The sequence below is a fragment of the Brienomyrus brachyistius genome, chromosome 4 (genome assembly GCF_023856365.1).
Source record: "Brienomyrus brachyistius isolate T26 chromosome 4, BBRACH_0.4, whole genome shotgun sequence".
Lineage (NCBI taxonomy): Eukaryota > Metazoa > Chordata > Actinopteri > Osteoglossiformes > Mormyridae > Brienomyrus > Brienomyrus brachyistius.
The window spans coordinates 13,672,681-13,688,003 of NC_064536.1; the positions used below are offsets into that span (position 1 = coordinate 13,672,681).

A 15,323-nucleotide genomic window follows, 5' to 3' on the forward strand; every position below is an offset into this window, starting at 1 on the left:
ATGGAGAGTCTTCACAGAGAACCGAATGCAGATATATGTGTGTGTGGTATCACTAAATCTCCCATAGTGTGATTGTGTGCCCTTCGATGGACTGGGATTATGTTCAGGGTGTTCCCTAATTTCCTGGACCCTGCACTGGATAAGCACTTCCGGGAATACAGGCGAAACGCATGCAGGCCAAGCCTTCCCTCAAAAGTCCACCAGCAGTGTATCTGGTGGGCCTGAGGGCTCAGCCCAGTGCTCACAGGTTGCTTAGCTCTTTTGCATGTTAAAGCTGCTGATTATAGCACCTAAAACTTGCTTCCATCTCCATTTGGCTGTATGGCTTTGGACCTCAGCACCTATATGACTCGTAGTAGGTTATGTCCACCTGCTATCTTCCATAACTGCGTTCCCTGATCCGGCCCTACAGGCTGGCATGTCTGTCCATCACAGGGCTGAGGCTCAGCACTGAGCTCTTCATAGATTACAGCCAAACGAGTGTTTTGGGGCCACAGAGGGAAACTGAAGTTATTGCATTAAGCCCAGTTTGCATGTGAAGAGTATGCAGACTCCACCTGCATGTGGGATTCGAACCCCCAATTCTAAAAGCTAGGTCTGCAAAATGACCACACCACCCTAGACCGACTAGAGGTCGATCAATGTGGGTTTTTTAGTGACCAATGCTGTTTTATTTTGCGGGGGGTTCGAGGTAGAGCGGAAAAATAACAAATATGCAACACAGCTGCTCAGTTTTAAATATTTAACATTAATAACATACAAAACAGTCATTTACTGTAAGTGTTACACTTTCAACAAGGACATGCAGCATTTTAAAAGTAATTTGGTGCCATCTCTGGCATTTTATGAGTCAACTTCTGACAAAAGTAACAATGTTTCACAAGTGAGATCGTTTCAGCTCCGGCGACGCTATCAATCAACTGAAACTGACGTGCGCCGGTGATATTCAGAACTCTTTCGTTCACCACTGTCGTTGCTGATGAAACACGCTACAGCACTGAGGAAGTGAGCAATCCATGAGGCTGTGCGCGACCCTCACTGTATCAGCCATGTAATCGCATTAACCGGCCAATGCCGATGCCGTAAAATGCTGAAAAATCTGCCACTTTATTATTTTTTTTTATTTTCAGGCCGAATTATTGGTCGACCTCTACAAGGTAATATCCTCCCTCCCATTCGTGACTCTGCTTGTCAGCTCTGGCTTGTGTTTAAATAAAAGCGCAGATCAGAGCTTGTTAAATCTTCCCCTAGCTGTAGTGTGTTTCAGTAAGATGTGACTGAACTATGGGCATCTTAAATTTGTTTCTAGGGATGATTAATATTCAGCACCAGTCAGCAGATGCTCGCTAACGATCGAGGCCACCTGAGTGCGTCTTACTGGTTTTTATGGCTCCTGTGCCCCCCAGGAAGATGAGACCCTCCACCAATCCCCCTGACTGTCAAATAACGAAATAAATAAAACAGACCGTTTGTTTGTTTGTTTCCCCAGTATCCATAAGCAACGTGTTCGGGCATGTCGGACGGACCGTTCCACTTCTCCGCTGTTGGGGTGACGCTTGTTATAACTAAAGCATGCGACCCAGTGGTTTATTCCGGGAAAAAAGAAGCAGTGGGGAGGCAGCATCCAGTTTAATTAGCAAGCCAGAGTCGGGGGGAGCGGGACAGAGGCGAGGGAGGATGTCGCTTTCGGACTCTCTGCTCGGCAGCCGTAGGTGTGTCTTTGTAAATGCAAATCGGGCCGTTGTCCTCTCACTCGTTGCCCACGCGCCGGAATTGCTGGCATTTGCCCTGAAGCGCAAGAGGACAACAGCAGTGTGTTGCAGCCAGGAAGACCTTTTATGATTATTTTATATGTATATAAAAAGAAGTTCCGTTAATTCCACGGGAGCGTCGGCTCGCGTGTGACCGGGAGCTCTCGCCTTGCCACCGTGGGAACCGAACATGCTCGGTGAGTTTTGGGGCGAGGAGACATTTCAGTTGTGTGATCGTGGATTCAGAGGAACCATGAAGTGGGATCAGAGGTGGATGGTTCAGGTCCAGAAAGTAAAAATACAGACCAAGATTTTGTTTAAATCAACTAGTTGAGTAAAAAGAGTCAGAGGACTCGAATCCTGGTCTGGGTTTTGACTTTCTGGACCTGAACTGTCCACCTTTGCTATTGATGTTTGTCTTGCTGTCCTGGATGTCTTCAAACGTCCTAGCAGAGAACTTATTTACTGAACAACAATTCCATTCTGATACTATACCTTTCACAATTGACCGATCTGTGGTACCCCAGCGGCTAGTTGGCCAGAAGTCAGCTCACTCTAAGTTCCTTCGGAAGATTAATTCAGTGTACGGCATGGTCACATTTTCCCCCCAGAACCAGATGAAGTTCTGAATCCGATCGGGTTTCCCGTCGCTTGCGGTTCGCAGGGATTGGATGGCTCCTCCAGCCACGCCCCCCATCAGCACCAGCACCCTGGACATCCATTGGCCTGAATTAGAGGGAATCTTGTCATCTGGCTGGAATTGAGTATTTTTGGCATCAGCGCCTCAGATTAGAGCGGAAGGGGCCTGTCCAGACATGCTGGGTCCCAGATGTCCCAAGTGGACCCCAGTGTATCTGGGACCAGTCCCAGCAGGTTTGGATCCCGCTCTTTTCAGCCAATGCCGCTGTCATGGGCGCCGTGGGAGAAGGAAAACGCAAGTGTTTATATAACAACACCCATCCATCTGTGACACAAGAAATGTTCATTTTCTAGATTGATTTATCAGGTCTGAAATGGGGGTCCTGTTTCTTTCAGCCCCGTGTGGCACCTCAATCTGGATGACAGCGATGTGGGCGGGAGTGTGACTGAAATGGAGTTGATGAATTTGCATTTTGTAATATGCAAAGAGAACATTGTTTAGATCCGGGTAGATTATGATGGACTGCAGATGTCGCGCCTGAGAAAACGCCCGCATTGCTCGCCGTTGGCTGCACAGAGGCGACCCTGAAATCTCACACATCTCTCAGTCTTCGGTGGCATTTTTTAACATCCTCTGTTCAGATCTGATTGAAATTGCTCCGGATTGATTTTAAATAGACTGTTTATCTATTTTGGTGTCAGCTGCCAACTGTCAGTCTTTATTTGTAGCTCCACCCTAATGTACTTTTATTTTTTTCTCTCCTTTCCCCTCCCTCTTTAATTACAAATGAGCCTGTTGGTGACAAAATTGAATTGAATAACAAAAACCTAATGGATTCACGATGTAGTTTGTGCAAATCCAGATAAGCCTGCAAAAGGCACAAGATTTCAGTGACTCGCAGTACCTGTGATTTGCAAGCTTAAATGAGTTTATTAATGCATTGTTACCATTGTCATAATTACAGGTGTGTGAATTATTCATCTTATTATAAATAAAATAAAGAATAGAATCCCTTAGGCAGGTTGTAAAAGCATATGCGTGCTAATCAACGCAAGCACAGTTAAAACCTTGGATTATCACATAAACCTGGAGAATATGGTGGAGGAAGGGTTTAAACTGCCTCTCGTTTACTCCCCTACTCATTATAATCAGCAGGGAGGCACAGTCTTCCCTCCTGTTTTTAATGGGTTTTACTTTCTAGCTGTCCACAGTAGAAGCCCATTCGCTGTAGGGGCGCTCCGCAGAGAATTAAGAAACGGAATTCCGAAAGGTTGGCATTCCACAGGGGAGAAGTGGATGGAATTTTAAGGGCAAAGAAAGGAACAGAATTCCAGGGAGTGGAGTCGCTCCACAGAGCAGAAAGGAACAGAATTCTCGGGAGTGGAGTCGCTCCACAGAGCAGAAAGGAACAGAATTCTCGGGAGTAGAGTCGCTCCACAGAGCAGAAAGGAACAGAATTCTTGGAGCGGAGTCGCTCCACGGAGAAGAGAGGAACAGAATTCTCGGGAGTAGAGTCGCTCCACAGAGCAGAAAGGAACAGAATTCTTGGAGCGGAGTCGCTCCACGGAGAAGAGAGGAACAGAATTCTGGGAGTCGGTGTACCACATAGAAGAAAGGAACAGGATTCTGTAAGCTTTGGGGCAAACGCAAAAGGCAAAAGCAACCCTGCACAGAATCTTCCTGAGTTCACAGCTGAACTTCCATACACTTCATATACTATAACATCATCATCTTTACCATGGCAACCTGAATGTCCTTCTCAGTGGTACAAGCAGTGATTTCTTTCCTTTGGGATTTGAGGGGACCACCTCTTGGTGTGAAGTCTGCTTCTGCAACCAGGATAGCCCGTAGCGTTGCTCGGTAACAGCTGCACCCTGGGGTACTTTAGTCCAGTAGCAGAAGAGGTCGGGCAGAAAGGTGTTTCATCACCGCAAATCTGAACGCCGTAGTCTGTCCCTCCGTCTTTTCTCGCCGTCTTTTGCATACGCTGTATGTTCGTTAGTGTGAATGTTGTTTACCCGTTTCTGCAGTACACCGCAGGTTTCATCATTATAAAATCACGGTAATTGTGTAGCAACCATGGGGATTAATTCTAAAAAGGTGTGATCAGGTGAAGACTTTAAAAACGACGTCATGTTTAAATACAGACGGGTCCGGCATGTCTGTGATGGAAGTATTAAATCATTTATGTCATGCAGAAATCTGGCTGGTCATGCGTATTTTATTATTAAGCACTTAAGTACTCAGCTCTTCAATATTGTGCTAATTATTACTTAAAGTACTTCAGAGGCATGGGCGTTATTGAGTGGCCTGTGTTCACACTGATAGGCGTTACTAAGCTACTTTTTTAATGACTTTTTAATAAATTTAAATGTTTAACTTCTGATTATTGTACCAGTTAAATCCATTTTTTTCCTCCTGGGTCTAATGTTCCGTTACAGGGAACCTTAAGTTAGAGGAAGCTCAGTCGGGGATGTCTGACACGCACAGGTGTGACTTCCTGCGGCGCTAGTGAGCATGTCATGTGACTGGGGCCACCCCCCGCGGCCCCAGGTGTCAGTCTGTGTTTTTAATCACGGATGATGTCGTTTTAAAACGAGGTCGTGCTTTAAGAGATCCAAGTCCGACGGGTTTGAGATGTTTTACCGCCTTTAATTTTGGAGTAAAATGAAGTGTTTGTTAGCGGTGATTCTTGAGGGGCTTAGCACCCTGCAGAATGTCCTTTAGCCCCTTCCATCCCAAAATAAGTATGCTAATAAATGTATTAGTGTTCCTCTCCATTTTCATTAAAGTAAAACCCGACCCGCCTCAGGAAAGGTTTAGCCAGCTCTAGTGCTCAAGCAGTCTTTGAGTCCACACCAGAAAGAAGAGATTTGCTCCTTCCAGCTCTTGTTTTCGGAACTCCACCTGCATCATAGGGTGCCGTTCCACACGGGGGTTCAAGATACAGTGACTGAACCCTATGTGTCAAATTTGGGTGGGCTCCCCTGGGGGGGGCCATGCCGCATGGGGCTGTGGCCCAGCGGCGTAGGAGGGAAGCATGAATCATCTACCTTTTATTAATTTCTTTCTCTCATTTTCTCCCCTCTCCCCCCCTCTCGGAGGCTGTAGGGCAGTTGCAGGCTTTACAGAGCAGCAGCCAGGCCCCCCCCCCCGTCGCTGACAGAAAGCTACATAAACGCCCGAGAGAGCTATTAACAGCCGATTCCTGTATGTAGGACGGCACCACCAGCATTTAGGATGTCGATCTAAATTTGAAGGAAGCGGCTGTTGTACCCCAAAACATACGCTGTTACTCAGACACTGAGAGTATAAGCGATTGAGTTTCTTGGTGGGGTGGGGACATGGTTACCATCTGAACACTAAAACTGTGGAGACAGCGGTACCCCCCCCCCCCCCCCCGACTGTCCTGCAGCTGCTTAAATATTTCTGTGTTTTCAGGCCCCCGTTGAGTCCCAGTGTCCGTGGCTCTGGCTGGGTGCCGGATCTCCTGCCCGAGACTCTAATTAACTCTGTGAGACTCGTCACCTCTTCCTCACCAGCGGCGGCCTCTGTTTTGCAGACATGCATCTATTGGAGTTATTTTCATTTATTTCATTATTTCCCAAAAGTGAGTTTTACGATGCATCACCCTTTACGCCTTTATACAATGGGATCTTCACTGAAGCATATTAATGCACAGTTGCAGGATAAACTTGGGACTGAACCAAAAACCTCCCGTACTGCTGCGCTCATTGGGAGACCATAACTCCATGGGAGGGTGCCTCTGAATTCTGGGGGGGGGGGGGGGGGGGTCACACTTTGCCTCTGCACATTTACCGAGGGGGAAACAGGTGTTTTTAGGGGGAAAAGGGTAATTTAGCGATATAAGGGATTATAAGTTACAATAAATAAGTACATTTAGATTTTAAAAATACCCCAAATTCATTAAGCTAGTTGGCCTCAGGTACTGTGGTCTGTCGCAGAACATAAAGAGTTAAATCAAAGTACTCGGCTGAGTGGTTGAAACGAAACCTTTGTCTGCATTTGTACTTTCTGGACCTGAACTTTCCACCTCTGTCTGTAATGAATTACTTTTGTGAGCAATTTCCCCAACGCTGGTTATAATACATACATAGTGTGTGTGTGTGTGTTAAGCAGTTCTCTGTGGTCTGCCATGTCTCCAGTTAAATCTATCCTTGCATTCAACGCCAACCTGGAAAACGCAGCTCAAAGTTTCCAGCGGGAAGATCGTTTGCGGCCTTTTTAATGACACAAAGCCCTGAGTTCAGCTGTCGCGTGAACGCGGGAAGGGGGTCAGCCGATGATCTCACAGCCACGTGCCATTTAAAGTGGTGCTTTGGAAGCATTCAGGAATGTTTCAGCCTGGCTCGCCTCTCGGCGGCCCTGTCCTGGAGCGCTACGGCCAACACTGCACGCGGTTTGTGTTACTTCTGCTGTTGTAGCTTCAGTAATTACCTGACTTGGTTATCGCCTCACCTGTAAACCGGGTGCTAATTACTAACTGCACTCTGACAGACGGTACTGTGGTGCCTGAGGGCCAGAGCTGCTGACTGGTTGGCCGTAGAAGCTTCTAGAATATTCTAAGCTCCTTGGGAATTTTTCAGGCCGACCTGTGCCTACTTTGGGTTCCCCCTAACCCCCCCCAGCGGGGGTCCTTGTTCCCTCTCGGTTCGTCACCCCAGGCAAGTTTGGGCTGACTCTCCACTGGGGTTGGCCAATTCTGGGAATTTCCCCATTAATTCTTGTATATTCCCGTTAATTCCCATGGAAAGTTTCCAATATAAAATAGTTCCAAAATTTTCCAGCTTAACTTCCCACGGAATGGAAAGTTTCTGGGAAATTTCTGGACGTTTTCTACCCCTTTGCAACCCAACTCTGCACCCAGTGAGGTCACTTCCTCTTTGTCCTGACAGTCCGGCAGGAGGGAGCAGAGCCTTCTCACTCCCCAGCCGTGATGGCGGAATAATGGCTACCTTAGCGTACACTGACCATCCCCGCCAACTCCCACCGTTAATGATCCATCACTAGCAGTTAACCTCCGACTTCCGTCTTTGTGTCACGTTTCAGAAACAAGTTTTAATATTTTTATTTATTCGCTATTTCGCACCCAGCGCCAGAAGTAATTATGATCAGTTATTTCATTACCTACAGCAATTTACAGCCATGAAATGATTAGGGGGGGGAAATGAATGATTCATTAATCCCAATTAGTATTATGGATATGAATTCATACTGTTATCTGAGAGGCACAAATGAACCAAGTTAGCATCAGCATATCTAGTTTATTTGAAGAAGTGTAAAACTGTTGTGTGTCTTCTAACCGTTTGCAGGTCCTCTGTGTGGGTTAACGCTAGCACTGGGGGTGAGAAGGCTTTCGGGGTGGGGTGGGGCCCTTAAAAAGTGAGGGGTGGGCCCCTCTCAGCTCCATGCTCTCCTGACTTGACACTGGCTCCCTGCCTCTAATGGCACTTTTTTGTCTCTCTGTACCAGGTGACATCACACAGAAAGGCTATGAGAAGAAGAGGGCGAAATTAATCGGGGCTTATCTGCCACACCCGCCAGGTAAGGTGTGATGGGGGGGGGCGCTCTGTCATCGTGGGCGGGGCTGAATGGACAAGAGAGGGCGCTGACAGCTCCCATATCCAGGGATACACCAGGGACCTCTCCGGGCTGGAGGGCCAGATCGAAGGGGGGCTACTTGGGAGAGAGCAGTAATTCTCAGTCCTGTTCCTGCCCCCCCCCCCCCCCCACCAGGATGTCTTAATTCCAACCCACACTGCTTTCAACCTGCCACATTAATTATTGGCCTGTTAGGACCATATAAGCCTGATCGAGGTGGAGTTGGAATGAAAACATTCTGGCAGGGGGGCAGCAGGAGCAGGATTCAGAACCACTGGGTCAGAGGAAGATCAGGGTTTAGCCTGAGAAATGGTGATGATTGTTTTCAAAGAGATGGCATATGAAGAAGCAGGACCCTGTCCACCTGCCCGTCTTCATTCAAGTAAGAGAAAGTTTTTAAAATTTCTTTTCAGGGGTAAAATTTGGTTCGCGTTTTAGGCCTTGGGCAGATTGTCACAGGGTAGATTCTTGTCTCCTTAGCTTAGGAACTTATTAACTTAATAAGTTAATAAATAAAGATCCATGACTGTGGTTATTGTTGCATTTCCTGTTTCGCTGCTGTTTCAGTCCCCTGGGCAGGATGGATGTCAGACAGCACTCCACAGCGTGTCTATTTGCAGCTCAGAGGCTTACTGTTTTGACGAGGATTATTTTTAAAAGTCCTACAGTTGGGGACAGGAGGATCTGAGTTTGACCTCGACTAGCTGCCTGAAATGGGGTCTGCTGATTTTGGCGTGTTATTTACATTAAGGGTGGGTTCTCTGGGTACTTCCATGGAGTATTTAAGAAATATCCGGTTGTCTGAATGGGTAAAATTAAGTTGCTTTGCATGAAAGTGCAGGCTGATCGGGAGATGAATATTCATTGGGTCTTAATTACATAGTGCCTCTCCAAGTGGGCAGATTTTTCCCAGAATCCTTGAGGGTGCCTAAAGCTCCTTTGTGTAGGGACTACAATGAAAAGCGCATTCGAGAGCTTTTGTAAGGGGTGGGTGGTTCTGACAAGGCGCATTTGCTGCGAGATTACTCTAAGGTTTCTGTCCTGGGGGGGGGGGGCATACGGGCATCTCCCTCGTGGTCAGAGAACATTCTGGAATCGAGGGTGCTTGTAGCTGCTTGGCCTTCTGACCTCTCAGGATGCACCAAGGGGAGGTTTGTGTTGATGCCCCCCCCCCAGAGGAAGACGTTATCGGTTTTCAGACACACGGGACCAACAGCTTGTGTCGCCAGTTTAACTTGCACGTCTCGCATTATTTGGCCGCTGCATGCAACAGGGAGGTGGTGAATCAAAACAAACCTGTTAGCTACTGATGCAGATCGCCATAGCAACCATGTACAATATGTCTAGCAGTTACAACAGCGGCAGAGTTGCCACTACCCCCCCCCCCCCCCCCAATTCCGATACGGAACCTGGCGAGCCGAGGCCTTCTGCCATCTTAGTGTGGCGTCATGCCGCGCCAACAGATGCTGTCGAGCATGACCATGGTAAAAGACTTTCTCACTCGCCTGTGGTTTACCTCGCCTGTGGTTTATCTCGGCTGTGTGTCACGCCGTTCCGACGCCGTGGGTGGCCGCGCGTGGCCCAAATTAACGGGCGTCTGATTAAAAGCCTGTTAAATGTTAAATGTCAAATCTTTGAAGGCTGGATTTCCAACATTGTGCATCATATCAAAGAATTAACTGGGAAAAGGCTCAAGGAAAATTTAAATAGCCTTTGAGAGCCTGGACTGTTGTTCTTAATGAGGAAGAATGTAATATTGTCAGATACAGTATGTAGTTAAAATTATGACTTTGGGCCATAAATACAATTATTATAGTAATGACTGGTATGAACGGGTAATTTTTTATTTGGATGGGAATGTTTGAAAGGTTCTCCCAGGTGCCATCAGAGAATGTACCAGAATTCTGTTATATGAATCAGTAACCCAGCAACCATCCAGAAATTTCAGCATCAGCATATCTCAGAGTAAATTCAATAACACTGCAGTTTTTATGAGGATATTCACCTCTGTTTCAGCTGAGCGGAAACCCACGATTATTAAAATGAGAGAAATTCAGATTAATAAAAGGATTCGCTGGCTTTATTTCCGTCACACGCTGCACTGTAGCGCCCCGTTTTCTGAAGTCGTAAGACATCGATCACGGAAACTTTGTCTACCTGAACTTCATATGCGTCTCCAGGGAGTGACATCTGTCAGCCTCCGTCGGCATAGCGACTTGCTTGCGTGACGTCTAGCTACCAGGTAGGATTTAGGGTCCTGGGAAGCTGCTGCCAGATGGGGTGTGAAGGAGGCATGTTGGAGAAAATATTAGGCATGGGCACAGCGTGGGATATTCATTATTTAGAGCCTGAAGTGAGGAGCAAGGTGGAATTCTACAATGTACACAAGCAGAATGTGGTTACACAACGCTCTTTAAAGATAAATACATTAACACGCATCGATATGGATCAGTCCCAGTGTTTATACACAACTTAAGGCTGCGTATTATAGGACGGTGGATTTAAAGGAGAAGAAACCTAATGCATCATGTAATCGTTTAATACACCAAAAAGCCAAGTATTAGCCAGGTGATGGCTCGTTTTATTTAACTGTTTTATTCTGTTAATACCGTAAATGGGATCCGTCCTCAGAATCCAATAAATGCTGCAGGAATGTTATTACTTTTTGAAGGCAGGGAGCCAGCACATGAGTGTCCTGGGTGGACCTGACAGTGTCAGCCACGTCCGAGGACCGAGCTGAATTCCATCTCGTGATCCTCTTACTGCGGTAATTAATACGAAATCCTCACGAACAGGATTCTCCATGAGGGAGATGTGTTTTTTTTTATTAAAATCTGGTTGTCTTATAAGAAGCACTTCCGGAAAGTGACTTCATTCTAGGGCTGGATGGCTTCGCCGCGATTATATGGTGCATGCGCGATAATCACCAGGGCTTTAGATGATGAACAAAACGTTTGTCCTTGTGCCTGCTTTTTGGCACTATAGGACTCGTTACTTACACTCGCAGTTTGGTAAGCTGATTAGTAGTGCAACTAATTACGAATATTACTAATCTGTATAAATTCTGCGTATTCTTATGTTTAATAAATGTGTCGGGCTTTAAACCGCAAAAAGTAAAAACAAAATTTTCGTGCGTACGCACCGTTTATAAATGAGGCCCCTGGTGATTATTGCGCATGCGGCATATAATCGCAAGTACATGAAGATCTGATATTGTGCAGCCCTACCTCATATGGGACACTGTGTTCAGGTGATTCCAGCCACCTCCTGGCATGCCATATACCTGGGTATCACCCCCTGCTTTTGGCTGACGGTACCACAGAAGCACTAATAACTGCAAAATTGAATCGGATTGGTGGGGTCTTGAAGTGTAATTCTGCATCTGGCCTGAGGGTGTGCTCTACTGTTCCTATTCTAGTCTCTTGATTGGTCAACTTGGATCAGTGCCAGTCCAGATGACAGGAGAATGAGTGATGTTCGGCCAGGGGCAAATCGGCCAGGGTGGGTGTCCGACCTCGCCGGCGTGTTGTGGGAAATTGCTGAAAATGAAGAAGAGGGCTTTCGGAGGAGCGGGAGGTTGTACGATTTTCGGCGTCCTAATACTGCTCCTCCTGTTAGTGGTTTGCGTCTGTTCCGACCTCCGTGGATGGTAATGGGGTAATTTCTGTTGAAGTGGAACGTCAGCGGGAGCATCACGCCACTTGTCCCTGGCTCAGCGCGGTTGTTACGGTGACCTTGTCATTGGGCTCTAACTAGAGAGTGGCAGCTAGATTGTTTGGCCAGTAAGAGGTGCTTACTGTTGCTTGGACCCACCTTTTCTGCAGTCTGATTGGTTATCTCTCTGAACCAATTATTTTTCGTTCTAAACTCCCATGAGCTGCTCGTCCCCGAATTGCCAGTGGTTGGTGCCATAGAGAGCCCCATGCGAACGGGGCTCTTGGAGTTCGATGTCCGGAATCACTCCCAGCCTTCAGGGAGGAGGTATTAATACCCCTGGGAGATTAGCCTGTAAAACTTGAGGTTTAATGCAAGATCCAGATGGTCTTTGGGCGCATACTTCCCAGAGTGAAATCAGGTTGTGTAGCTGCCTTTAATTTTCGCTCATCAAACAGTATTTATTGACGTTACAAATGGATGTCCCCTTCTGGGACATAAACCAACAACCGACACGTTCAGGTCGACATCTTTAGCCACCCTGCCCCCTGCTGCTGGAGATGAGTAAAGTCAGGACTATCAGGGCCTTTCGCCAAGGTGTACCTGTGCTTCTCCGTGAGTGGAGTTACCTTTGTAATCTGTCTTGCGTCGGTTAGCTAAGAGGCTGCAGTGGTGGTCCTGCAGCTGGAGTCTGGTGAGACAGCACATCTGTTTGGATGGCCGAGGAAGGAAAGCTCACCTGTCACTGAGCTTTGATGGACGAGCCAACAGCCACCCCCCCCCCCTCCCCGAACACTGGCATGTGGAGCTGTGCCTGCGCTCAGAGAGGCTGCACTGCCGTTTCGGGAGGGGGCTTAAATTCACCTCTGTGCCACTATCTATGCCAAAGCCTTTTAACTGTTGTGTCCCCTCACCCTGCCCCCAACTGCACACCTCCCTGGACTTTCTCACAGCGGTCAATATCCGAGCACATGACCCCCAGGTCACACAATCCTTCGCCTGTTTTATTGAATCGACGCAGCCCTCCTCCCTCCACACATGAGCACCTGAGGCTGAAATTGATTTTCTACCTCATTTACCTGGATGAGCTGGTCTCCGGGTCCTGCTGCCTGGGCTTTGGCGTCTTCAGCTGCTGCCAGTATGCAGGCTGAACCCCGGGGGGGGGGCACGTGGGTGGCATGGTGGCGTTTTTAAAAATGTTATTTTACTTCCTAATCAAGCGAACCTGCATGTTAAATACTTGTGGTAACACTTTCTATGAATGCCATGTCTAAGAATCTATGAATACATTTATGACACATTACAATGCATTCATAAAGCATTGTAAACTTGGTAATAAATATTTCTCAAAAGGCATAACACCATTATAGTCATGTTTATTATGCATTATGAATGCTTTATGAAGCTCTGATCTATAACACACTATAGATGCCTTCATAATCCAGTACAAAGCATCCTTAATTTTTATACTGACGATTATAATGCATCATGAAGGTGTCTATGGTGTGTTATAGATGAGAGCTTCATTGGAACTTATGAGGTATTATAATCAACACTATAATGTCTTATGACTGTCAATAGAAAATGCTGTAATGCTTTATTCTTATACCGACGATTATAATGCATTATGAAGGTATCTGAACTGCATTATAGATGAGAGCTTCATTGGAGCTTATGAAGTATTATAGTCAACACTATAATGCCTTATGACTGTCAATAGAAGATAATGTGATGCTTTATTAATTCTTATACTGACCATTTCAATGCATTTTTAAGGTATCTATAATGTATCATAGATGACGGCTTCAAGTAAAATGTTACCATATTTTTGAATATCCTTTTTATTTTTCCTTTTTATGTATTTTTATATGTTTCTACATTTTAGTACTTATTCTGTGAACTTATATTATTTTAGTTTCCTAATCCTTCTCGCGTGTTTGAGTAGCAGCATTTTCACGTCACTGCTGGAGTGCCAGTGCATTCACACACGTAGATAAAATTCTTCAATCTTGCTGTCTCCACTCTCCTCTCTCCCCCCATCTCTTTGACCGCCTCACCCCCGCCCCCTGCCTCTACAGGCACCGGCCCCCGTCTCTCTCTGCTGGGTGCAGCGCTTTAACTAAATAAACTTTGGGGCGGCCGCTTCGGATCAATAGTAACGAGATTGGTCAGGCATGCTTTTCCAGATGTGGCGTAATGCAGGTGGCACACCGGAGCGGGAAGTGGGGGGTGTTCTTTCCCAGAGAGCATGGTGGGAGCTGTAATGGTCCTACAGACAGCCTGAAGCCCACAGTGTTGGGGCTCCTTGGCCCGACAGGAGCTGCCTGATGCGGAGGCAAGATATCATCAAACAGCCGTCCACAAAGCCACGCTGATCATGTGATCTGTCCCCACCAATAGCGTGAAGGCGGTGTGTTTGACTGGAGGCTGCCCTGTACCCCTCTGAAGCGTTCAGACCCCGGCGGCATGCTCAGCGGCTACCGTCTGATGTTTCACGCTGTACATATGCAATTCTCAGGTGCTCGATGTTCAGGTTTAGTGTTCAGGTTCACTGGGCTCGGGTATGCAGTTCAGCTTTCCAGGCCATCGACTTGAACGTTGTGTTTAGGCTGCCTAGTCCAGACGTGTTTGACTCATTGGCACAGTGTTCAAGTTGTCATGTTCAGATGCATATGACTGTGTTAGGCTTTCCGATTTGCATGCTCCCATGTGTGATGATGTCACCTGCCCCCCCCCCCCAGGCGTGGAGCCCTCAGTCCAGGCAGAGCGGAGACCCCCCGTGACGCCGTCGTCCTCTCGCTACCACCGGCGTCGCTCCTCTGGGACTCGGGACGAGCGCTACAGATCAGGTATGTCCCGACCACACGGGGGCGCACTGGAGACGCTGTGTGATGCGTACGTGGATGCTGATCCCATTCTTTGACTGCCCCTTTCACTTCCCCTGTGGAGCAACATGCGGTTGGGTTGAGCCCCGAAACCACCAGCTCACCCAAGGACAATTAATTCTTAATTATGCTTAATTACAATCAAGTGTTAATTACGCTTATTTATTCTGCCAGATTAAATTTATATAGTAATTTATATAGTTATTCTCTCAGATTTCTTTTTACTCAATCAGTTCTCAATCAGGGACTTGAACCCATAACCCTCTGGACAATATTTGGCTTGGCACATTGATCGCCATGCCATGCACCGCACACACCATGCTCTGTATCAGGGGTTTTCAAACTATTCTGAACCACGGACTCGCGCATGAAGACAGCCGCTAATGTGTGATGGCATAGATGGCTGAAAGCTGAGCCCCCTGTCGTGTCTGTCAGTGGGAGGATGACGGTTTATAAAATGTCTCTGCAAACCCCCTGCAACTACAGCAGGGAAAACTCAGCTCCAGTGTTGGGGAAGTTACTCACAAAAGTATTCCATTAAAGACGGAGTTGGAAAGTTGCAGTCCATGAAGTACCGATCCAGACCAAGGCTTTGTTTCAACCGACCAGTTGAGTACAAAGAATCACAGTCACAGAGGACTCAACTGGCATAAACGTCTTTGGGTTCCCTATCAAAATGCCACTAGGTCATGCGGTATTTTGGGAACTAATTATTGGGGGAGGAGGGGTCATCTGAATAAGCCACAGACTTACGAGATCCCGGATTGGCCA

The 15,323-nt window shown here is 47.0% G+C and overlaps 1 protein-coding gene across 13 annotated transcripts in view; it reads left to right on the top strand.

The window, feature by feature from the left end:
* The window catches only part of LOC125739600 (disco-interacting protein 2 homolog C), a 112,303-nt gene that overhangs the window by 41,170 nt on the left and 55,810 nt on the right, over positions 1 to 15,323 (top strand). For 12 of the 13 annotated variants that reach the window (XM_049009861.1, XM_049009865.1, XM_049009862.1 and 9 more), the window contains exons 2-3: positions 7,885 to 7,956; positions 14,409 to 14,516. In XM_049009861.1, the coding sequence (XP_048865818.1) occupies positions 7,885 to 7,956; positions 14,409 to 14,516 (180 nt within the window). Of the gene's footprint in view, positions 1 to 1,643; positions 1,949 to 7,884; positions 7,957 to 14,408; positions 14,517 to 15,323 lie in introns of those variants that run through there. The other variant, XM_049009870.1, reaches the window with a different exon arrangement.